Below are 26,998 nucleotides of genomic sequence, written 5' to 3'. Positions count from 1 at the left end.
CGTCTCCCGTGTCACTTTCAGATGCAGACAAGACGCTGGGAAATTGGAAAAATCCCTTCACTGTTTATTCTATTTGTAAGGGGCAGAATGATATGAGCTGGGAGCAGATTTGATGAGATGTATTTCGGTATTCAATAAGGGACTTCCTCTATCCACGGATTGGGGTGTTCCCCCTACTCTATCATTCCTAGGGTCGTACCTCTGCAGCAGGGCTCCAAATCCATTTTTGGGAAGAGGTGCACTTGGGCACCTAACTTTAAAATCTAGGCGCATAGAAAAAATTGGGTCAAAAAGAGCAGTGTCAGCAAAGTCTAATTACAACCTGTATCTTCAGAACTTGAATATGATGAAATTCTGTAGCTAACTTCTAATTTTTTTTTCTTAAGTTTTTAAAACAAAGGTTTTATCATTCTCATCCGACAATTAAAAGTCAAGATTATGCTATGTACAATATGATTGTACTGTCTTAGTCTTTTATTTACTAATTAATCTTTAGGGTGGTCTCTTCAGTTCACATGGTAACTGATGTCCAAGGGAGACCTTGCAAATATATAATCCAAGACAAATATCGAGTTGCACTCACAGTTAAAACGTTAGGTGCACAGCTCCAAGTTTGGGTGCACAATAGTGCAAATCATTGATGTGTCCAGGACCTGTCTCTCCGTCCCAGGACGGAAATTTGATTGTTGGGACGGACAAAAATTTCACACCATCCGTCCGAAAAGGACATGAAATTGAAATGGAAACATATTTTTGCAAGCTTAGAATGACAGATTTAACAATGAAAATCAACAATATGGGCTCCCAAACAGTGAGTGGGACAGGGGAAAAAATGAAGCTGGAGACAGCCCTGCTGCAAATGTGCACGGAAAAGGAAAAATCAGTTTTATTACAAAGGTGTTATCATTTCTTCTAACACTTAAATGTCAAAATCATACTATGTACATGTATACTACTAATAAGTCTTCTATTCATTTATGAACCTTCAGTTTACATGGTGACTGATTCAACTAATCCAACACAAATATCTACTAGTAGGTGAACACACACTGTCAGTCAAACACTATACACCTGTACAGTTCCAATATTGGGCGCAAAACAGTGCAGTCGCACCCAGCATTTCCAGCCCTGGCTACGCAGTGATAAAACAAGCGCGGAAAAGGAAATCCACGGTGGCATTTATCTCGGCCTTCAGCTTGTACCGGACAAAATGGGAGAGCAAAGACCATTATCCCGCCCTGACCTGTGAAAGTCTGTGTCAATGCAATTTGCCGAGTGTGTCTAACCCGGAACTAACCCCTTTGACTGTGGCCGCTACACACACTGACTGTTAAATCGGCCATCCCCGCTCGACTTGCGCCTCCATAATACCTTTTCCTTGGAGCAAATTGTCCTGAACACTTGGAATTGTCGTAACAGCTCAGAGGTTAAGAGAGAGCAGGGTTTAATATCAAGCGACAGTGCGCAGGGCCGAGTAACTCCGATAGATGGGCTATAAAAACTTGTCACCTGCTTAAAGGTATTGATCCATCATCTCCCCGTCAACAATCAACGACAAAATCATTTCTCGGCCCATCCCTCATATCGCAGCGAGCACCCCCGGGGGACCGCGGATACCCATCGTCAAAATTGCGGAGTCGTTATCTTCGGAGCGGCAGCCACCTCTTTGTTGTCGGTACATGCGAAAGCGCTGTTCCACCTGTCAGCCGAAGAGTGATGGCACCATAACGAGATGATGCCAGGGTTCATATAACCCATGGAGGGGGCAGTTACGTGGGTGATGACACTGTAATGCGGATCAAAGTGACAGCTTGACATGCTATACCTCCCTGTTACGCCACCCTTTACCGATCGCGCACGCTGCTGTGTGCCATTTGTACCCCTGAATTATTCACCGTTTGTGAGGGCTCGACGTGGTCGTCCTTTATCCGGCGATTCTCGACAAGGGTGGGGGAACAATAAGGTTAGGGACTGTGAAAAGACAGGCAGTGACATGTAACCCAGGTGGTCCTGGGCTCTTGACATGATGTATCCCCGGCAGATCCGTGTTCCTCTCAATAATTCATACCTGCCGAGGGGAGACAAAGGACGCAGGCCCACACTTTTGCTCCTGAAAGTGACAATCTGTCACATTCTCATGTCCTGAGAGCTCGGCAGTACCACATGTATCAGGAAATAACTGCATGAATATTTCATGCAATGAATTGACAATATAAATCAGAACACGATCTCTTTCAGCAGTAACCATGAAACTTTTAGCCAAAGTTCGATATCGCGCTCCCCAAAGAGTTGGAAAGTTGTAGCAACAGTGCGATCACAAGATGGGCCCCTGTACATACAGTATGCCATTGATTGAAACCCTATTATCAGGCAGTCGTTCATCATACTTGCACACTTTGTCACTTTCTGAAGGGTTACAACAGAGCGGGCAGACGGGGGAGGGAGGAACATGACTGGCCTTGCAATGAATGAACCCGACGAAGTTTGGGTGGACGTCAGTACCACAGACAAGTTTCATTTTCCAGAGATATGGTTTTGACTGTCACATAATCTTAACTTCTTGCAAAATGCTAACTCTACGAAGTATGTTACAAGCTAGGATCTGAGATTCTACTGGTGAAACAAAATGAAATAGAAATGAATGCACCAACGAAGTTTGGGTAGACAAGTAATACAGAGAAAGAATAATTTTGACATAATCTTAACTTCTTGCAAAATGCTTACTCTACAAAGTATGTTACAAGGGACCTGAGTGTGATTCTACTGCTAAGACAAATGAAATGAAATGCACCAACAAAGTTTGGATAGACAAGTACCACAAACAAGTTTCATTTTCCAGAGATATGGTTTTGACTGTCACATATTCTTAACTTCTTGCAAAATGCTAATTCTACAAAGTATGTTACAAGCTAGGATCTGAGATTCTACTGGTGAAACAAAATGAAATAGAAATGAAAGCACCAACGAGGTTTGAGTAGACAAGTAATACAGAAAAAGAACAATTTTGACATAATCTTAACTTCTTGCAAAATGCTAATTCTGCAAAGTATGTTACAAGGGATATGAGATTCTACTGGTGAAACAAAACGAAATAGAAATGAATGCACCAACGAAGTTTGGGTAGACAAGTAATACAGAAAAAGAATAATTTTGACATAATCTTAACTTCTTGCAAAATGCTTATTCTACAAAGTATGTTACAAGGGACCTGAGTGTAATTCTACTGCTAAAACAAAGGAAATAACATGAATGCACCAACAAAGTTTGGATAGACAAGTACCACAAACAAGTTTCATTTTCCAGAGATATGGTTTTGACTGTCACATAATCTTAACTTCTTGCAAAATGCTAACTCTACGAAGTATGTTACAAGCTAGGATCTGAGATTCTACTGGTGAAACAAAATGAAATAGAAATGAATGCACCAACGAAGTTTGGGTAGACAAGTAATACAGAGAAAGAATAATTTTGACATAATCTTAACTTCTTGCAAAATGCTTACTCTACAAAGTATGTTACAAGGGACCTGAGTGTGATTCTACTGCTAAGACAAATGAAATGAAATGCACCAACAAAGTTTGGATAGACAAGTACCACAAACAAGTTTCATTTTCCAGAGATATGGTTTTGACTGTCACATATTCTTAACTTCTTGCAAAATGCTAATTCTACAAAGTATGTTACAAGCTAGGATCTGAGATTCTACTGGTGAAACAAAATGAAATAGAAATGAAAGCACCAACGAGGTTTGAGTAGACAAGTAATACAGAAAAAGAACAATTTTGACATAATCTTAACTTCTTGCAAAATGCTAATTCTGCAAAGTATGTTACAAGGGATATGAGATTCTACTGGTGAAACAAAACGAAATAGAAATGAATGCACCAACGAAGTTTGGGTAGACAAGTAATACAGAAAAAGAATAATTTTGACATAATCTTAACTTCTTGCAAAATGCTTATTCTACAAAGTATGTTACAAGGGACCTGAGTGTAATTCTACTGCTAAAACAAAGGAAATAACATGAATGCACCAACAAAGTTTGGATAGACAAGTACCACAAACAAGTTTCATTTTCCAGAGATATGGTTTTGACTGTCACATAATCTTAACTTCTTGCAAAATGCTAATTCTACAAAGTATGTTACAAGCTAGGGTCTGAGATTCTACTGGTGAAAGAAAATGAAATAGAAATGAATGCACCAACGAAGTTTGGGTAGACAAGTAATACAGAAAAAAGGATAATTTTGACATCTTAACTTCTTGCAAAATGCTTATTCTACAAAGTATGTTACAAGGGACCTGAGTGTGGTTCTACTGCTAAAACAAATTAAATGAAATGCAATGAATGCACCAACAAAGTTTGGGTAGACACAGCCAAAGACAAGTTTTATTTCTCAGAGATATGATTTTTCTTTAAATTGTTAATTCTACAAAGCGTTATAGAAGAACTTTATTGCACGACAATCGCACATGGTACAATGTTATAAGTGCAATGAATGCACCAACGAAGTACCACAGACAAGAATTTAGTTTTCTTGAGCTGCAATTTTGACGATCTGAATATATTGACTCTCTTCCTCTGCAAGGTATGTTTTAAGTGCAACAAAATCAATGAAGTAACAGAGTTTGTTTGTATACAAGTATTTCAGACAAGTTTCATTTTTTTAGATATAAATTTGACAATCTGAAGAGCCTGTTTTGCTAATTCTGCAAAATATGTTATAATAGAAATAGAAAGTGCAATGAATAGACCAACAAAGTTTGGCTAACCCTTCCGTCAATGAAGTTTTTGCTTCCACAGCCAAGGACAAGTTTTATCTTTTGTCACTTGGACAATACGAAGTGTTTGAAAAGCTAATTCTGCAGTAAAGTGTTGTAAATGTGATGTTCATCATGATCTCAATATGTACTCAGCCTTTTGAAGTAGCAAAATAAAAGCTTTTACTTTTAGATGCAAATTTTCAATCTCGTGGATAAGTTTGTTCCACAATCATGTATGATCATTATAATAACTTTTATGAATCACTCACTCACTCTCTCCCATAGCTTAGTCAGCCGTCGGGGCAGCATAGGTTTCTGTGAAGGCTCTCCACTGCTGGCGGTTCTCCGCCAGTCTCGTCATCTGGTTTGCTGAGTGACCGGTCCACTCCTTGAGATCTGAGATCCACGACCGACGGGGACGTCCCCGCGGCTGCGCACCCTCCGCTTTTCCTTGAAGAATTGTGTGTGCAAGAGTGCCTTTCGCCCTAGACACGTGTCCGAACCACTGCAGTTTTCTCTTTTTAACCAAGGACAGGAAACTGTCGAGTGGGCCTTGCAGAGTGTGGATGCGTTCCTTGACTTCTTTGTTTGTGGTGTGTGATGTCCAGTGAACTCGTAGCAGTCTGCGATAACAGTTCATTTCAAACGCGTTGATTCTCTTCGCTATTTCTGCATATTTCTGAATATTTATGAATATCCATGTCTAAATTCTTCCTGCAAGAATTCTTTCACACCTTTTCCTTTCAATGGGATTTGCTGTATAGACAATTGACCTATGTGGATGAGGACATCAAACAAGCTATATGCCTTGAAGCCTTTGATTTTTTAACAATTGTCTAAACTACAACTTTAAAAAGTAAAAATAAACATAGTAAGGGGCATCAGAAACCTTTTGGCCTTTCAATCCTTTATTTACTTTACATTACCCATCTTTTAAGTACATAATAATTGGAATCACAGAAAACAGACAAAAGTGACATTACCAGATAATAACAAGAAATTTAAAAAAAATAATTCCTCCAAGAAATATCAAGGGTTTTGGGGGAATTTCTTGAGTGATTCATTATTGCGGATTCCTTGCTAATTCTCCCAATGCATTTTCATGCCTATGCAAAGCAAACCTTCTACTCTCGCACACATGTCATCCTCATAAATTTGAACCCAAGCCAACTCCACCTTCTGCCACCAAGACGAAACGACTTTAAACTGGGACAATCTTAGACCAGGGCTATGGAGAAAAACTTGAACACACACTCAGACAAACAAACAAACAAACAAACAATCTGACAAACATACAAACAAACCCTCTGTTTTCACTGAGGTACATGACTTTTGTGTAATAACAGTTTTATGGTCTTGGACAGCTATACTGGTAACCACAGTTTAATGGAAGGTACTTCAGCACCAAGGAGAGATAAGACATCTGAGTACTGAGTTCCTTTGGGTCTTACATATCAGGGCTTGAAATGCTGTTAAATATTACAACAGAATAGAATATATCATTGCACAAAACTATGGAAAAATCAGAAGCATTTAGTTAAGTGGGGACACCATGTCTTCAATTGTTAGATTAGTTGACCGGGAAAAATTGCAAATTGTTCATCATTTTTTAGTTGCTTTTGTGTTTGCATGTGTACATGTATCTGTAAATTTCATTGTTGTTGGAAATTCTAAATAAAGATTTTTAAAAAACTATAAAAAAAATAAGATGCACAGGAAAAAAAATAGGTGTACAACATGACATGAAGTTGAATGTCAGCAAAATCTAATCAAAAACTGTACTGCCTTTCTTCATCAGAGTTTGACTTTGAAATTCTAATGCTAACTTCAAGATCTTAATAAAACAAAGTCTTTATAATCTTTTCAGACACTTAAATGTAGAGAATATGCTGTATACTAGTGTACAATTACCTACGTAACCCTAAGCAAATATTTAGGTGCATCCATAGTCAACAATAAGGTGCCCAGCTCCAATTTCGGGTGTACAAAAGTGTATTATGCACCCAGTATTTCCTGCCCTGCTATTGCATAATGCCATCCAGGGCCGTACGTTCAGAGTCTTCTACTTCAAGACACATGTACGGTTAATGTGTTCCAGGGATGTAAAAGCTCAATTGAGCAGCAGAAGTGCCCAGTAAACATAAGTACAACTTCACCAAGTCTCTAAGAATCGTAAAGGAATGTAATCCAAAGCCTCTTGAACCACTCGGCGGAAGAATCCCCTTACCTTCTGCCTAATACTAATAGTTTCATCAGGTTGGTAAGTCACTGAATAAAAAGACTCTTTTTTACACAACCAAGAGATTCATTCAACCGACATTTTGGTGACCATCTGTCACCTTCTTCAAGGCAATTCTGACTGGTTGACAGCACAGGTGTCGCTTCTTATAGATGCCTTCCCAAACGCAAAGTATTTACATATATACAGTCACAGGGAATGACATCACAATACATACTGTATATATGTAAATAATTTGCATTTGGGAAGGCATCTATATGCAGCGACACCTGTGCTGCATTGCAATGTGAACCAGTCAGAATTGCCTTGAAGAAGGTGACAGATGGTCACCAAAACGTCGGTTGAATGAATCGCTTGGTTGTGTAAAAAATAGTCTTTTTATTCCCTTACCTTCTGATAGGAAGTAGACTCGAAGTTGTAGGCATCCTCTTGGTTCCTCAGAACTGTGGGCCAGGAAATACAGTCATGATTATACAGGTAGAAAAACTAGTTAACAGCAATCTAGTAGTTAACAGCAATTTAGTAGTAGTAGTAGTAGAACCTTTATTTTGTGGTGGGTCTGACAGGATATTTCATACATCATCAGCAGACATTTGTAAGTCAGAGTATAATACTGTACTTTGCTTTCCAAGTAGACAATTAGCATAAACATATTAAGTTTCCTGTAGCACTACATTTTGTACCCCACACACACATGTACAGAACAGACAAATGCTTTCAGTACAGAAAAGTTTCCACCATGCAGCGAAAAGTTCTTGGCCAGGAAATACAAGTCTTGAAAATTCATGACAAACGTTCTCCCTGCTGCCTAACATTGTAGCCTTTGCAAATCTGATGCCAAAAGACTACTTCAGCAAGACAGCAAAACATGAATTTATATTCTGTACGAGAACAAATGCTGTTGTAGTAGCTACCCAGTTTTCATTTCATTTCATTCACATATATTTTGTGAGCATTGGGTAAGAAGCACATTGCTTACTTCAAGCTTTCTACTCAAAAACGTTTTAAAAAAATAGAAGTAAAAAAAAAACTCAACAATTACGAGAATCTACCTGTACAGTGAATTAAAGTACAGTGACTATATTGAAGATGTTACAGTTTTGTAAATGTGAAAGTGACATGGACCCTCATAGTAGTAAAGAACATTAATGTACTTTCATTGAGTTGCGGCAGGCTACTACCCAGTTGTCTTCAAGATAAAACGAATACATGAACAAGCCAGTAGGGGGCCCAAAATCTTATCATTTTGAGGTCTCAAGAAGACCTACCCAAATACCAAGTATGAACTTATAATGAAGACAATCCATGAAGGCATTCTCGAGTTATCTTGTTCACACACACACACACACACACACACACACACACACATGAAAACATAGCCTTCTTGACTAAGATAATAAAGACGTTGCTGTTCCAGACTGACCCTTCTGTGTGTCGAGCTGTAGAGTCTGTAGCTGCCTGATGAGTTCGGCCTGCTGTGCAGCCTGCTCGGAGCACAGCCTGTGGGTGTTCTGCAGCTCAGCCAACTCCTTCCTGCATGTGGGGAGCAGAAATAGTAGTTACAGATCCTTCCTACATCTTGGTGTACAGGGGTGTGTTTAGTGTACCATCACCATTTCTATAGCCTTTGGACCACACAGGCCACTACAGTTAGGAAGCTACATGTAGTCCACTGGTGGTGAAATGAGTTCAGCTTCCATAGTCTTGCTCTTAAGGTAACTGAAATAGTAGTTACAAGTCCTTGCCACATCTTTTAGTGTACAGGGGCGGTGCCATCACCATTTCAATCTATAGCCTTTGGACCACACAGATCACCACAGTAGGAAGTTACATGTAGTCCACTGGTGGTGGAATGAGTTCAGCTTCCATAGTCTTTCTCTTCAGAGAGCGGAAATAGAAGTAACAAATTAAACATTTTTTCCATAGCCTCTTTAAGTGAATGAGCATCTAGTGTTTTTCATAGCCATGATCTGATACATGTATACATGAAAGAAAGAAAGCACATTGTATCAAAGCCCATGTGCATCTACTTGCAATGGAAACTGAGGGAATCGCCCATTTTTTTCTAGAGAAAAGGCAGCAGTTAATTTCGACTGTAATCAAAATCAGAATGTAATCTAGCCTCGGGACAAATTTTCGTTTTCATAAAAGTATCAGATAACAAAAACCTAGAGAGATTGAATGACACCAACGACCTGAAGTTCTCTGCTATGAAGTAACTAACCCAGTCAATAATTTTTGCAATGATACCAAAACTTAATCATGATAATACATGTAGAAAAACAGGTTAACAGCAATAGTGGATCTTACAAGATATACCATACATCATCAACATACATTTGTAGGAGTAAGAGTATAACACTTTGCTTTCCAAGTAGACAATTAACATAAACATATTAAGTTTTCTATAGCACTGCATTTCGTACCCCACACTCACAGGTACAGAACAGACAAATGCTTTCAGTCCAGAAAAGTTTCCACCATGCAGCGAAAAGTTCTTGCATGTTTGCTGAGTGCACACTTAACTTCTGCTGAGGCTGACAGAGGCCACAATGCATGTATGATTTGTGTGCGTTGCCACCCCGAGTGCTGACCGAGTACAAAGCGAGCTAATGTACGGGAAACGTTATCACACCATGTTGCTCCCTGATGAAACTCGCCATCGATCCACCGGAAAGTCTCTGGCTCTGGGCTTTATTCATCTCAACATCAATAAAATATGAAAAGAAACTTTCGCATTAGTGGGACGGTCATTGGTGGACGAAACAATATCTCTCAACTCGTCAGCGGTGCAGCGCCGTGAGATAAAGTTGTCTCCGCTTCCATAACTTCGCCCCTCAAATGAATATAAATCACCGCAATTGACGTGACATACTTTTATCATATTTGCAAAAAGCTTGTTCCATATAACGATGGATGCCGCGTCGTGAACAAGGGCCATTTGTGTAATATATGGTGCCGTCTGGAAGGCTGTGCGTTACGTGACCGTTTTACAAGGAGGCATCTTGTCGTCCGTATCATCTCAAATGCGACTCAGAAGTTTGTTATTAGCAGTCGAGATTGATATAACTCCGGGAGAGCGCCAGAGATGAAATGTCCCTCGGTGTTTCTATCAGTAACGAACGGCAGTTCCAAAATGGCGTCTTTGCCCACTTAGGCGTACGATGCTTCCATCGGCAAAGGCCGCCGCCGGCAATCGTGGGCCACGTAATGATTGCACCCTTAAAACTTTACATTCAACTCTAATAACTTCCCCGGTCCGGCTCGAGGTTCTGCGTAACAAGTCGACAGCGGCTGAATCCCTCCAGGAACGGACTTATAGCTGCGTAAGTTGGAGCGAAATTTTGCCGGGGCCACATGGGAAATGTGCGGTGCCGAATTAATGGCCGCTGCCCTGAAACAAGATTATTCAGGATATATGAAGGATGTGGACTTCTGCATGTGCAAAATCGTACTGTTGTGTCCATTACCCTTCCATTAGGTCATAAGAGGATTTTCGGTCTACGGCCGGCAACGAAAATGCATATTTCACCGTTTTCGGGTGCGTCTCCCGGAGACCGCATGTGCAAAGTGACCAGGGCTTAATGGGGGAATGGGTCTAATAACACAATGACTTTCAAAAATACTTCATAAAGAGAGCTTCACTCGGACTGGCAAGCTATCGATCGATATTAGCACCCTCGCATTTCTGCTCTAACGACGGAAGTCCATGAATCAAAATCTCCATTTGTTTGAATAGAAAGCAGATAACAAGAAGGAATGGAAAGTGCAGGTTTTAGCATTATGGCCAGGTCCCGGTGGCGACACCGTGGCAGAGGTCAAAAGCGGTCCGGCCAGGGATAAAACCATCCAACTTTGAATAAATGTAGCCTGCGGGACATAATTAATACCTTGCACACCGGCGCGTAGCCAAACCTTAGCAATTACATGGTCCGGACATATTAGGGATCAGGTCGGGCGCGTGAGTGGTTACTCGGGTGTCAGGTGCGGTGCGGACAGAGTCGACCGAACTGGACCGAGGGAAGCCAACTTGCAAGGAGTGTTCGAGGCCCCCCTTTGAACTCGAGGCATGTTTGACAGATCGCCGCATGAATTTTATCACGGAAAAGAACAAATTTTTCATGGATAAAGAACAAATGATTGTGTTCTGTTGTCTTTTTTTCCATCATATTTGTACATCTTAAATTCTGAATTCCATTTATGAAATCAAGGTTGGACAGAACTGGTCGGAGCAAAGCAAACTTGCAAGGGGTGCTTTACATCCCTTTTTCCCTTGAGATTGCTCAACGAATTTCAAAGGTAAAAAACAAATTTTTTGTGTTTAGTTGTCTTTTAAATCACACTTCTACATCTTGCGTCAAATTCCATTTACAAAATCATTGCAAGGTCACACAGATCCAATTTTGGTCGCTGTAGGTTCGTTCCGCCGTCGCTGTCAGAGTAGTGGAAAGAGGGCCTTGTTTTTTGTTCATTGGCATTGGTCAGCAGGAGACCACCACTGTGGGTCAGGGGGAGATACGGGCCTGGTGTGATGCCTGTCGAACCCCCCACGCCACAATCCATATCCTCTTATCTCTGACGACTTGGCCTCAGCCTCCAACTGACCATTAGGCCCCAGGGTGGGATGGAGTGAATTGATGGCACTCGCTTCGATTGGCTTCCTTAATACACATGCTCACAGGAGACTCACAAAAGGCTACTTTTGGATGGCCTTTACTGGCATGAGATGAGATACTAAATGACTCAATAAAGCCGGGGAGGCTGACAGCCTGTATTGGCCTGAAGGTCAGCCCCTTTCCGACGCAAGGTCAACTTCGGGATGTTACGTCCGACCAAACTTTTCTTACAAAAGAAACATCAATACAACGGCGTCCTTTGTGCGGCCCAGACCACTCAGAAGCACAACTTCCACAAAGTAGCCGCGCAGTCATTTTTATGGAAAGGGGTCTCATTTGCAACGAAGGTCGTATATCATTAGTGGCCGCGTTATTAGTGGTCAGGGATGTGAGGTGGGCCCATATTGGTCAGGCCCGATATCCTGTGAGCCCCTTTTGTGTGAACTCAAAGCCACCAAAGCTGCTCCCCCCAACAAAGAGAGCCAAAGAGGCGTTGGCAGAGTTGTGATGGCCCTGTGTCCGTAGTTTAGACAATATCTGACCCATGCTCCGGCTTATGACTCCTCTGCCTACATCCCTGTATGGCCATAAATGATGTCAATCATGCCAACAAAGAGATGATGAATATCATCCCACCATCTTTATGGATGCCGTGATAACAAGGAGACAATGTGCGCGCCTCGCAACAAGAGATCTCATTTTCAAACACGGATGGAAACGTCAGTCTCCCGAGATCCCGCCATTCAGGGGGGAAGCACGGCTCTAATGAAGTTGGTAGGAAAAGCAGCGGAGAGCCCTGGCAGGAAAACTAGTGGCATTTCATGGAGCGGGAGCACACTGGGGAGTTTGACCTGTCTAAGCTTATAAAAAGGCCGTATCTCAGCAGGGCTGCCCCCTGCGCAGAGGCCATTTCGCCCGAGTTTGAGTAAAAGAGCACCTCTGAACCCGGGTGCACAGAGGTCAGGCTCCAGGTGAGAGAATGGTTAGTTCTCCCATAATGAAAAAGGTTACTGTTGGAGTGTGAAAGGGCAGCCCCCGGGCAATGGGTTAAGTTGGAGCCTTTGCAGGGCGCGTCAAGGAGGACTGAAGGTTAAGGCCCAAATTAGCACCTGCATTCGGTTAGGAACCTGCTCACGGGCAGCCGGGCTTCGGGAGGAATCCTTAACCACAGTTGACGACCACCCAGTCCTTGTACACACAAGACACTGGGTCATCCATAGTCACATTTTCCCTTTGATACTGACACTGACAGACTTTACTTCCAACCTACAAATATGTAGATATTGTGACTGTGGTGCATCAAAACATTGGCAGAATCCTTAACCACAGTTGTCATCCACCCAGTCCCTTTCCCTGCACACACATACAGGACACAGGGTCATCCATAGTCACATTTTCCCTTTGATACTGAAACTGACAGACTTAAATTCCAACCTACAAATATGTAGATATTGTGACTGTGGTGCATCAAAACATTGGCAGAATCCTTAACCACAGTTGTCATCCATCCAGTCCCTTTCCCTGCACACACATACAGGACACAGGGTCATCCATAGTCACATTTTCCCGTTGATACAGACACTGACAGACTTTACTTCCAACCTACAAATATGTAGATATTGTGACTGCATCAAAACATCGGCAGAATCCTTAATCACAGTTGTCATCCACCCAGTCCCTTTCCCTGCACATGCATACAGGACACAGGGTCATCCATAGTCACATTTTCCCTTTGATACTGAAACTGGGAGACTTTTAATTCCATGCTACAAATATATATATGCATGTCAGTGCAGAAAGAAGCTTGGTGCATCAAAACATCGGCTGAATCCTTAACCACAGTTGTTAACCTCCCAGTCGCTTTCCCTGCACACACATACAGGACACAGGGTCATCCATAGTCACATTTTCCCTTTGATACTATAACTGACAGACTTTACTTCCAACCTACAAATATGTAGATATTGTGACTGCATCAAAACATCGGCAGAATCCTTAATCACAGTTGTCATCCACCCAGTCCCTTTCCCTGCACACACATACAGGACACAGGGTCATCCATATTAGTCACATTTTCCCTTTGATACTGAAACTGGGAGACTTTTAATTCCATCCTACAAACATGCATGTCAGTGCAGAAAGAAGCTTGACGCATCAAAACATTGGCAGAATCCTTAGCCACAGTTGTTAACCTCCCAGTCCCTTTCCCTGCACACACATACAGGACACTGGGTCATCCATAGTCACTTTTTACCTTTAAATTTAATACTGAAACTGCCAGACTACATATTGTGACTGGAGAAAGAAGCTTGACACAAAACATCGTCAGAATCCTTAAAGCCGGCGTCACAATTCATGCGAGCATCGGCCGATTTTGTAGATCGCCGGAAGCTTGCCGAATTTCAAATTCGCCCGAGCGTCGGCCGTATTTTTCACTGAAAACCTGCCCCGTCACAAATTGAACAGAGCTCGGGCGACGTCCGTCGAACGCTAATAATCATAAATCCCACATAAGACGGTACCATCTCTTGGACACGGACGAAGTTAGAATCAAATGGCCTGGTAACAATCTCAAATTTGGACCAACTTTACTTTCTGAGTTGTGGCAAATCTGTAGGGCACAAGTGAAGTAGGTGGGCACACTGAAAATAATCACATAAAGAGGAATTTTGTTATAGACCAATCAAAATACAAGTGCAGGAGCCACAAAGTCAACAGATCAGTCGTTTAACCCTGATCCAAAAATTTTCACCGAATAGAAATCGACCGAAGCTCGGGCGAACGCCGTCCGAGCTTCGACCGACCGTTGACAAGCCTATCGACGCCCTGCCGACGCCTGGGCGTGCCTCGGCAGACAAACATAGATCTATAATGACTCAGTGGACTTTCAACTAGTTATTTTGTGGAGAAAAAACTCAGGAAGTGTAGTCAAACCTCACAAAAGTCAAGCCCCAGTTCATTAATATACAAATTGAAACATCCAAACCAATACCAAAATAGAAACAAGAAGCATCGTCTTCGGTGTCAACATTTTATTTATACTTTTTTTTTTTTGAATGAAAATTTAACTTTGCATTGAATTGTCTTTTATTAGAAAAGTTTGGCAGCATTCTTCGACAAGTTGAAATTAGCATTAGTTAATATTACAGTATCATTTATCATCTTATGTTATAAACCAAACTGTCGTTTCCTTTTATCTATAAACAAGAAGGAGTTCGGCCGAGGCCCGTCCAAGCTCCCATCAACACCTGCACAACGCTCGCCCGAAGCACGCCTTACTTTTCATGAGTCGGCCGGAACACTGACGACGGTCGTCCGATTATTGTTCAAGGCCCGTGCGAGGCTCGCACGAGGCCTAAGAGTTCGGGCGACCTCCGACCGACCAAAAATCGGGTCTAAAATCCTCGGATGCCCGCCCGAATATTGGCCGAGCGCTGGGCGTTGCTCGGGCGAGCTACGGGCAAACTGTTGACGAGCTGTGCGAGTTCAAAAATCGTCGCCGAGGCCTCGCTGAATTTAAGCGCAGCTTCCAGTGACACGCGAACGTCGGCCGAGCTCCGAAAATTCGCCCGAAGCCCGTAGAATCGACAGGACGTCGGTCGTACTTCGCCCGAAAATCGCCATTTGGAGCTCGCCGACAAGTCGGCCGAGCTAATTTCTTCATATGTGACGGGGGCTTAACCACAGTTGTCAACTACTACCCAGTCCCTTTCCCTGCAAGACACTAGGTCATAATCTACATGTATATTTGATACTGAATCTGACACACTTTATTGCTATCCTACATTTGTACATCCAACATATAGCAAGGAGGTCCTTAGGTATACAGTGTGACTTAAGTTTATAAAAATGTGTCATTGATACAGAATCACATTGTTCAACTGTAGGTTGGTTAGACATTGAAAAACTGCCCAAGAAGACCACTTAAACCCCTTCTTATGGGACTGATAAAATCTGGTCTATGTGGACAGGCGAAAGGCGAAAGCATGGCAAGTGGACATAGATTTATGTAAAGCAAAGGGCAGGGAGGGAAGCTTGAATATGACTGCATTCACTCCATAAAATTGACTGCGGCAAACCTGGTCATTTTGTTCTGCAATAGAATCTACTAGTAGTACTTAAATCCATTGTGTTCTTGGAAACAAAGAAACAAATAAATAAATCGTATTGACACACAAAATTCTACAATTTCTTTGGAAACTAGGCTGGCAAGGGGGGTAGCAATTGGAAACCGATTTTTACTACTAGACTAAATTGCTAGTCTGTCTTTTTTACTCTGTTAGCAGACACTTATATTATAAGGTCAGCAGCCTCTGCATCTCATAATGTGTCTATTTGCCGTATAACATAAATTTTGGTTAGATTTCACTTTCCACAATGACAATTGGCCAAATCCAAAACGAAATTCAAAACATCTTCCTTTTCAGTCTGTATTCATTACAAAAGAGTCAACTTAGAGAAGTCTATGGTAAATTGTGTAAAACACTGTAGCATTGACATTCATTCTATTAGGTATAAAAGCTATTAGAAATTACTGTATTAAATACTGCAAGAAGTAAATCTGTCATTTGCACCATCAACACCAGGCATGTAAAACTGCTTTATTCTTTAAGTTAGTGTAACTAATTTAAAAGTTCTGTTCCATCCTGAAGGTGATGCTGTAGGAATATCCTCGTTTCCGACCATTTCTCATTTAGAGAAAACACGGGAATATTAACAGCATAAATCAGACATCTTGCCCGTCACCTGACGATGAGATTTTATGTCAGCTATCGATCGGAAGTGATACAAGTCGGAGCTGGGAAGGCACTTGTCACTCCGGGTAACGCGTCTCCCTCGTGAAGCCCAGCAGAGTTCAGTTCCGGACGCTGATAATTGAGAGAGATCAATTGGGATAAAGTGGCGGTCAGAGGAAAGGAGGAAGACGTTGCCGGCAACAAATTCGACATGACAGAATGTTTAATTTAGTGCCCACTACTCAGGCACAACTGTCAATACGCGGCCATCCTGCCGTGCGGCAACAAAGGTGCTGCCAGAAAATCAATTATACCTTGAACTTCAATAACGCGGTGCCGTCCGCTCTGGGGGCACTAGCACACACGTAGCGATTTCCCCCAAACAGTTAATAAGCTGACATAACAGACCCTCAAATGATGAAACCGTCTCCGGAATGAGCAAACTGTCTGTTAAACTGCTTTATTGCTCCCCCCGTGACAGATTGTTCCGCACAGCGTGATCACTATATTGCGCGGCCAGTCGTTTACTTTACATATTTTTCTCATACTCACTTGTCTTCATTGCCGCCGAGTGTCAGAAACTTTGGTTATTGCTCATAGTACGCCGGGAATTTATCTACGAAAATCTCCTCGCAAATAATAATGTTACCAATATCGAGGAAACTATCTTTCATACGACCGGGTGTTAATAAAGACCACTGACACTATTCAGTCACAGCCATAATCCTAGAGAAATGAGCACATCACTCAGACACTTGGTTCAAGAGGTCGCGGGTTTGAGTAGCGGGGCAGGGCACATGAAGCGAGTTCGATAACTTTAATAGTCCAGACTTTGCCTGGCTCGAGCATGATAGGCAGACGGCCTCTTCGCCCTGACGGCAGAACTTCGGCGTAGGAAACTCTTATGAGAGATAACGTTTCACAACTGGAGACATTCACTTACTTTTATATCTGGCTGTCAATTACAAATGGCCGTGGCGGTTTCTCTCTTACTTCCTTGACGACTTTTTTCGGCCCTGTGTGTCCTTCAGACAGAAGTAAAACTTCCACAAAATAAATAAAGATGTGGATTTTCTGGTTTTGAAAGGAGAATGCATTTAGCATGCATTAAAGGATAACATAGTGTAACCTGTACAAGTGTACCACCTTTACATAAGGAACACCTGGCCACTTTTTGGTGGGCCCCTAGATAATTTTCCCCATTTACAAAAGCATAATAATTCCTGGCTATAACGACCACCTGTCCACACAGATTTTATTGTTCCCCTGCTCATGAGTGGTCTTCTTGGACAGGTTTGGTATATAAAAAAGGCAAAATGTTTTAAGACTAGGAAAATGTCCAAAGACTTTTCTGAAACATCTTCTTGGTAAGAGTTGACCTTTGCAGCATGCATGGGTGGGAGGGCGTTGTGGTGTTCTTGGGTTAGTTGTGCATATGTTGTACAAAATTCAGCTTATAGTAAAGGCTGCCTCAGACCTTTGTCAGTTCTTGGCTCACTTTGCTTGAAAATTTTCAAAACCATACAACGACCTATTTTTTTTATTAGGATTTATGTTACAATTCCAATTTCTTCTTTCGTTAATTTTTCTTAGTTTTGATTATATATAATTTTGTAAAAATTCCATTTGTGTAGTTTAGGGGAGGCCCCCGAAAAGCCTTATAGGCTTCTGGCCTCCCCTGCATGTATTCTTTGCTCTATTTATCTTTGTTTTATATTGTACACATGCAAATAAACAATAAACAAACAAACAAACAAACCTATAACGAATGTGACTGTAATGCTAGCATAGAAAACACAAGTGACAACAAATATAAGCCGAACAGGGTTAAAGGAAAAGAACCTTGTCAGGTCTATGCAAAGCCATATATATGGCCTCCGTCGGTCATACAGTTCACGTTTAAGTGCAAGGTGGCACAGAGAAAGTATAAGAGCACACCTGATATTTAAAGTTAGGGCCTGGTCATATTCGTCGCATGATCATTGTACAATCACAAACGGGGGATTCTTGGATAAGTCGTGCATACGTACAAAATTCAAAGGCTGCCTTAGAATCAATTAGATTCTTGTGGGTGGTTGGATATTTGTCACACCCTAATTGAAAATTGCCCATCAAAATCGCACGACAACCAACAGCAAATGTGACCACATCATACTACATCTAAAAGCTGAACATGATCATAATAGAAAAAAACAAGAGCTATCTACCACTCAAAAATCATGACCATAGCATGTCCAAAAAGCGAGATATCAAACCCGAAACTTCCACTGCAGTACCATAGTAAGCCACTTGGGGGCCCAAAATCTATTCATTTTGAGGTCTCAAGAAGACCTACCCACATACCAAATATGAAGACAATCCATCCAGGCATTCTCGAGTTATACTGTTTACAGACGGATGGACGGACGGACACACACAAACACTGTGCAAAACACTAGAAAGGCCGTCATTTGCCCCTGAGCAAATACAGCATGTTTAGCCATACTCCTCCCCATGCAAGAAGTGGGCTGTCCCAGAATAATGCCTGGGCAAATCGAAATATTAACTGCATGTAGAAAGGCAACATTTGCGAGAGCATCATACTTCGCCAATCTCCCTCCCGATGCATAAATTGACTGTTCCAAAATCACTCCGTGCAAAAAAATTCTCTCTACAAGTTCTGCGAGACCCAAGAGCTTCTTACTGCAAAGGCTTGCGTGTGTTCCTGCAATATGAGACCTCAGGTGACCTAAATAGAACACGCGTTCTTTGGCCAGTGGCAAATGGAACGCGTGGATCCTTAGATAGAACATGGATTCCTTGGCCAGCAGCAAATAGAACATGGAACGGGGATACCCTTTTGTGCCTGTTTTTTGTCTGAAAATGGGCCCAAAAGTCCCCAAAATGAAGCATTCTGAAGTGATGTACACCAGAATTGTGATTGAAGTCCTGTAGGGACATGTTCAAGGCACCCTTGTAACGAATTTCAGGTCACTTGCTTGCAATACCATGGCACAGGAGCCACAAAATATAAAAATTGTATGAAAATGCCCAAAAAAACCTCCATAAAAATGATTTTAATGCCTGTTTTAAAGAAATTTTAAATCACCTAAGGGTATTTGCCATCTTTACCTACATGCCAATATTTCAGGTCGTTTGGCCCAAAAATGACGGAGTAGATTCCATTTGAAGATATTGGCAGGAGAAGAAGAAGAGAAGAAGATGAACGAACATCACTATGTATACCATACTAGGTATGGCTAAACATAATAACCTTCTCGGCGAAGGTAAAAACACACCTTGTCCTGTCCAGGTCAGCAGTTTTGTTGTCCAGATCTCTGTTCTTCTGGTCCAGCTGCTGGTCAGAGGAACTCAGTCTCTCCCTCATGTCTGCACACTGGACAGTATACAGAAAGTAAAACATTAACTATGATGATACATAACAACATTCACCAAATACACATGGACATCTTCCCAACAAAACAGCTGCTACTGTATTCCCTAATAGGAAATGAATCTGAAAATAATCACTTAATGATTATACCTGGTACCATGGCTTGAGTAAAACGTTGTTTTGAGAAGCATAAAAAGCAAACCTTTAATACATTTCAACTGTATATAATGACACACTGTTTGCAACTGAAAAGAACATGTGTCAACTGTGTTTGTTGAATGATAATTGAATGTGATCAGGAACTGCTGTATTTTGGTGTCATTGGTGGCACAAGCCCTTGAATGTTTAGATTTATCAGGTATTCTGCCAGCCAGGAACCAACACTTTGTTTATTCGTTTACAACGATAGACTTTAGTCGTATCACAACTAATCTACCAGGGTTCATCGTACATACATTTGTATAAACATACAGACATACAAATTTCAAGATTGAAAGGAACATTATATATAAACATTAACATATCATTAAGATATACAGACTGTTATCTTCATCAAGATCAGAAAAGTTAATGTAAGCACAGATATTGGGTACAAAGCTTCCAGACTGCATGGCTACAACACTTACTTCCATAATACTATTACCATTTTGATATATCAAAGAAATGGATTATTTTCATCATTGTCTATGGACAAACAATTCTACACTAGTACTGCCCTGAATTTGGGATGTTGTAAAAAGTGACATTGCTTGAAGTTCATGAAATTTTGATGAGAAACATATTCTTCACAATATGGAGCTGCCACACTGTTGATGTGACTTTCATTATGGTACATTCAAACCTGTGCAAGTGACCACCTCTACAGAAGGACCACTTGAGCGATGTGACGACTTTTCGGCGATCCCTTAGATAATTTTCCCATTAATTTGACACAAGCATCATGAACTCTGTCTATAGCGACCACCTGTCCACATAGACCAGAGATTTCATCGGTCCTCTGAGTGGTCTTATTGGGCAGGTTTGACTGTGGTTTAAAACACAAAGTCTTACATAGGTTGTCAGAATTATGCAAACATCATCTATGCAGACGCTTATAAGAATTGATTTTTGACATGGAAACAACTACAACATTCACTTCTTTTTCTCCATCCATGTAATGAAATGCATGATTGTCCCTGACAGAAGAATGACAACTCCATCCTGGCTGTGAGCCATTGACTGGGTCCCTGAACTGGAGTACTAATAAAATACTACTATATGTAGAGCCTGAAAGCCTAGTTTAGCAGTTGTCACTTAAAGTGGCTATTGTTCAACAACAGCATGTTATAGAAAGAAAGACGATTTAAGTTAAGTTAAGATATGTTACCAGTTTCTTATTATAATAACCAATTTCTTGAACTTCTTTTATGCACTATCTATAGACTGAGGTTGTCAGAAGGTTGCAAATATCATCTACGCAGACCCTTGCTATTGATTGAATTGATTTCTTAAATGGAAACAAAAAAAACACACTTCTTCCTTAAAACATGTAATGAAACGCATGTTTGTCCCTGACAGAACAATGAAACTCCATTCCTGGCTGTGAGCCATTGAGTCCCTGAACTAAAGCCTACATGTAGTTTAGCAGTTGTCTCTGTGGCTATAATTGTTCAACAACAGCATGTTATAGAAAGAAAGACGATTTGGCTATGAACACATTGGTTAAGTTATAATAAGTTAAGATGTGTAACCAGTTTCTTAACAAATTTCCTGAATTTCTTTTATGCACTATCTATACTAGAGGTTGTCAGAAGGTTGCAAATATCATCTATGTGGACCATTATAAGAACTGATTTTACATAGAAACAAAACAAAATTCATTTCTTCCTCACAACATGTAGTGAAATGCATGCTTGTCCCTGACAGGACAATGACAACTCCATCCTGGTACTCCCTGTCCCTATAGAACAGGTGTATCGGGGCACATTCAGTCTGTCCGGACGCACGGCTTATGTTAATTATTGAAATGGCAATCGATAAAAGTTGTTTGGCATGTAAGTAATGTTGACATTAATCTTCCTTTTGTAGGCCTGCCGGGGACTCAGCGTGACAGCATATTAAACATGCCCCCCTCGGGGGACCGGTGTGTGTAGAGAGCGCAGCCTGCCCTGCCGTTGTCCCATTGTTCGGGGCAGTATTGTCGTGTCTATTATATCCTCGTGCTCCATTGTGTGGCGACACATCTGCTGGATTTCACGGGTCCCCGGAACAATTGACACTGGAGCGTCCATAACGGTTGCTTGCCTGGCGCACCGCCACACGCGGGTGCCTTTAACGGAGCACGCAGATGGACATGTATCGAGTAATTGCTGACATCATGTCTGCAATTAAACTCAAACAAAAAGGCTTGCTTCCTCTGTTACATACACGAAGTAAAACGGATTAAAAACTACGCCTATGTGCAATTCTAAAGAGATTAAAGTTGGCTTCTGTTTCGTTACAAGTACACATCATGTCTACAATTAAACCCAAACAAAAGGGAGCATTTCGTTTGCAGTTACATACACAAAATGAAAAGGATTAAAAACATGCCTAATGTGCAAGTCTAAAGAGATTTAAGTTGGCTTCTGTATCATTGCAATTACACAATCGGCAGGTCTACAATCATTCCCAAACAAAAAGCGTTGCTGTCTTTGCAGTTACAGACATGAAACGAAAAGGATTAAAAGATATGCCTCATGCAAGTCTAGAGAGACCATTGACTTGTTTTGTTACAATAATCGTGTCCATAACCAACCCCAAACAAAAACCCTTAGGGTAACTACGTTTGCAGTTACACAAATGAAAAGGATTGAAAAATAATTGTTTGTATTCAAGTCCGAGCAGACTAAGTTTCGTTGCAGTTACACTTCATATCTACAACCAAACCCAAACAAAAGGGGTCCCTTCCTTTTGCAGCTCCAGATACAAAATTAAGAGGACTAGAAATAAGTGTATGTCCAAGTCTCAGCAGATTAACATTAAGGTCGACTTCTGTTTTGTAGAGTCCACTTTCGTTACAGCTACTATATAATTATAATCATTATGTCAAACTCAGAAAAAAGGCTCACGAAATGGCAAGGACTACAAAATATAGGGCTAAGAAGATTAAGCTTTACTTACAGTAGTTACAATTACACAATGTCATCATAACTACAATTAAACCCAAACAAAAGGGCTTGCAAAATGACACAAAATGAAATTTTTAAGGATTAGCAAATATGCCTATGTGTAGGGCTAAGAAGATTAAGCTTGACATATGTATTGTAGAAGCCACTTTTGTACAATCAGCCGAGATTCGTATGCTCTATCCTGACCTTTTGTTTAAAGAAGATATCAGACAATAGCATCAAATAACTCCAAAATAGTAAATTATAAACACACATGATGATGTCACGTCCACAGGGTGCCTACAGTTGTACACTTTAGGGCTATACTGTTTTGCTTAGACCTTCAGGAAATGTTTCCTAAACAGGTTATAGAAAGACAATCAAAAGGATCCATTTTGGGCGGCATTAATCTATGAATTTTTGTTTCATCTTAAAACAAGTGCCACCCACTGACAAAACAAGTGACAAATTCAATATCTGAACTTTTAGGGCTATGCTGTTTTGCTAAGACCTTCAGAAAATGTTTCCTGAACAGGTTATAGACTGAAAGACTATCGAATGGGTCCATTTTGGGCGGTATTAATCTACGAATTTTTGTTTCATCTTAAAACAAGTGCCACCCACTGACAAAACAAGTGACAAACTCAATACCTGAACTTTACCATAAAAGAGAAATTGCTTAAAGGTATGTTATGAAAATCATATTCATAAATATTGCAATAAGAAAGTTATTATGATAATGATTCCATATTTCATCTGAACAGAAGAAATTAATAACATCTGTGACCATGTCATATTACATGCAATAATTTGTATTACATGATTCACACGCATTACAATAATTATAGTTATGTAAAAGTCACATTACTTTATATTGTAACTCAAGAGCAATAAAATGAAATGATGAAAACTTTAGGGAAATATGCATCAATTTTCACCTGCAATAAACATAATGGCCAAAACAGTCATCATCATCATGTTAAATAGTGCCTTTAATGAGCCATTTTCTATAATGTAGCAAGAATAATGTAATTTCATTACATACATGCCAATCTATAACAACTGTAATTCAACATTTACAAAAACCAAATTTGGGATATCTTTTTTTTTGTTTATGGTAATTTAAGCCTATATCAAACTTGCACCCACAATAGAGACTTTTACATTACAAGTTCAAAGATACAAACAATTTTACCTACATGTAGAAGTCTGTTAGATTGGATATGTATGTGTCATCTTAGTTGAGGATTGAATTTTTAAAAATAACACATACAAAATGGGTTGGCATATCACAAATATCATTGACTTAATTGACTAAGAAGGGAAAGAAAAATGATAAACCTTTATTTTGAAAAGCTAGCATTTGTTCAGTTTTTTCAAAAGTCAAATTTGTCGTGAAACCAAACAATTTCACAATAACATTATCAACTTTTGCAGTATGATACAGAAAGGCCTTCCTATAAGTGCTACATTTTCAGGGCCTAGTTTTAAAATTTGCCCTAAATCAGACAATTTTTCTATATTTCTGTTGGTTTGTAGGATGCTTCAGGTCCCTACGAGGAAGTTTACACAACTCCTGCTGCGGTAATAGAGTCCCGCTGGCGCGTAATTCCCTCCCCAGCGTTTACCCTTGGCTGCTAATACTGACTGGGCATGACCCTGACCTCCCTGTGTATTTAACTTTGTTCCCACAGTTTGCTTTGCACCACCTCTCCAATTGGCATTTGGCCTCTGCTTTTGGGCAAGTTCACCCCCGGTTACCTGCCCCAGTTCCGGTCCCACGTGCAACAGCGCGCTTCTGTGTCGGGCAATGCCTGGTGCTCTGACTGAAGGGACCAACTCCAAGTACATTTTATACATGACGTTTGTAAAATTTAATATATAATAAAGGTGACTGAAGTGAGTAAAGGCCTTGTTTTTAAACAGCAGAATTGTACAAGCAAATAAACACCAAAAACAAAATCCTTTCAGTTCCGGTCCCACGTGCAACAGCGCGCTTCTGTGTGGGGCAATGCCTCATGATCACCGGGTGCTCTGACGGAAGGGACCAACTACAAGTACGTTTTGCATGTACATGATGTTTGTTGTAAAAATTTATAACAAAGGTGACTGAAGTAAGCAAAGGCTTTGTTTTTAAGTTAACCAGCAAAATTGTACAATAAAAATAAACAGTAAAAAAAATATTTCTGTTCCCACTTGCAAGCGTGCTTCAGTTTGGGGCAGTGCACTAAGGGCTGAAGGGAGCAACTCCAAGGCCAAGTATGTCTGTTTCTAAAGTATGCCACTGGTAGTGCATGACTTGTGCAGAATTGTTTGTGTCAATGTACATAATTTTTGTTTTAAAAAAATGTGACGAACTATACACAATTCAGGGTGAGACACACTGTGTTTCCCCCTGCGTTTATACAAAATGTATAATATGTTATGCTCTTAATTTGTGATATATCATAACAAAGGTGGTTGAAGCAGGCAAAGGCTTTGTTTTAAAAGTCATTCCAGCAAAGTTGTACCATCAAATTGAAATTCTGAAGCAAATTTGCACTTTCCAAAATTTTTCGTCTGTTTTGTTGGAGATTTCACATTTCAACTTCGCTTGAGAATGATTTCTGGTACCAATGTAGATGGACTTTCATGCTAAAATCTGAAATAAACAATAAGGCCCCTGGACAAATGTCTTTAACTTAATTCTGCGTCCTACCAGCCTTGCAAATTTACAGTGGGGTATTGACGACCTCTTGTGGATATTGAATACTAAATCTGAGTTAGGCAGGTCAATCACATACAGATCTGCATGTGCTCAAAACCTGTGCAAACTGCACAACAGGGAAAATGGGAAAGTATAATTGTGAGAGGACAAAGGAAGCGACTGGCCCAAATTGACCCATTCATCACGAAGGCGTCTTTTTAAGTACAGTTCACCGCCCAGCTGCTACTCAGGAACAGTCTTTCCTTTTCATCTGTCCTATCTGGGTTTGTATGAATGTCCCTGATGTACCCGGGCTCAAAATTCATATTTGGGAATAGGTACACTGGTGCACCCAACCAAAAACATTTGGAGCACAGAAAGAATTTTGACCAAGCCTCTTGGGCCAACAGAACTGCCTCATCATGTGTCAGACGAAGTCTACGTAAGTAATAAAGTTGAATGCCATGATCAGCAAAACATAACATTAACCCTACTGCTCACTTTAAAAAAATAATATCAAGGTACAACTAACTAAAGGTTATGTTGCTTTCTCTGACACTTAAATTTCAAGAATATTCTGCACGCTTGTGTACAATACGGACAGTAGAATATTTTATCGATAGCCTACAAAAATACTTAGGTGCACTGGTGCACCCACAGTCAAACTAAACATTAGGTGTACAGCAGCTACAATTTTGGGTGCACAAAGGTGCACAATCATGGACCCAGTATTTCGAGCCCTGTCTGTACTTAGATTGAAAATGAGTGCTCCTGCATATAACATGATTTTAGAGACATGCAAAATCAGTGGAATGATATGGTCAGCTCAAATAAAGAAAATAAAAATATACAGTACAAATAGTGCTTTCTGAACAGGTTTTACCCGTCTATCTAATGCAGTGTCATTGAACAACTTTTTACCGCCATAATCCCTGATGAAAGTTTGTATCAATAACCTTAGCTGACTTCTTTGAGATGTAACAAAAGCAAAGACTTATAGATTTTGGTTCTGCCGTTAAGGTTTTACTTGATTGATCTGTCCTATTTGGGTCTGTCTGTATGTCCCTATAACATTAACCTTCCCCCTACTGCCTAACCCCATAACCAATACAACTCTGGTGCTAAATGGCTACCATAGCAGGCTGGGGGTTAAAGTGGTAACATTGCTGATACTGTTGTGGATATCGCCTAAAGATTAACACAAAAAGTCTGGAAACGATTATCAAAATAAATAATAATAAACAAAACTTGCAGTAAAGGAAGAAATTCATCTCCTCAAAACTGCCCAAGAAGACCACTCATTGAACTGATTAGATACAGTCTATATGGACAGGTGGTCACTATGGACAGGATTCTTGATGTTTGTGTCAATGGGAAAATTATTTAAGGGACCACCAAAAAGTGGTCACATTGGCCAGGTGGTCCTTATGTAGAGGTGGTCACTTGCACAGGTTTG

At 40.6% G+C, this 26,998-nt stretch overlaps 2 protein-coding genes across 2 annotated transcripts in view; both read right to left on the bottom strand.

The window, feature by feature from the left end:
• Window positions 1–19,728, bottom strand: part of LOC136428969 (centlein-like) — a 56,892-nt gene extending 37,164 nt beyond the window's left edge. Inside the window, exons 1-3 of the mRNA XM_066418820.1 lie at window positions 19,634–19,728; window positions 8,427–8,536; window positions 7,394–7,446 (exon numbers count right to left, since the gene is read on the bottom strand). Of these exons, the coding sequence (XP_066274917.1) occupies window positions 7,394–7,446; window positions 8,427–8,536; window positions 19,634–19,722 (252 nt within the window). The 5' untranslated portion in view covers window positions 19,723–19,728. The remainder of the gene's footprint in view (window positions 1–7,393; window positions 7,447–8,426; window positions 8,537–19,633) is intronic.
• LOC136428971 (zinc finger protein basonuclin-2-like) overlaps window positions 1–26,998 on the bottom strand; it is a 133,543-nt gene that overhangs the window by 102,523 nt on the left and 4,022 nt on the right. The gene's annotated exons all lie outside the window — the stretch shown is intronic.

This window comes from Branchiostoma lanceolatum, chromosome 2 (genome assembly GCF_035083965.1).
Source record: "Branchiostoma lanceolatum isolate klBraLanc5 chromosome 2, klBraLanc5.hap2, whole genome shotgun sequence".
NCBI classification, from domain to species: Eukaryota; Metazoa; Chordata; class Leptocardii; order Amphioxiformes; family Branchiostomatidae; genus Branchiostoma; species Branchiostoma lanceolatum.
The sequence above is the reverse complement of the archived record's forward strand: the minus strand, read 5'-3'. Positions and strand labels throughout refer to the sequence as shown.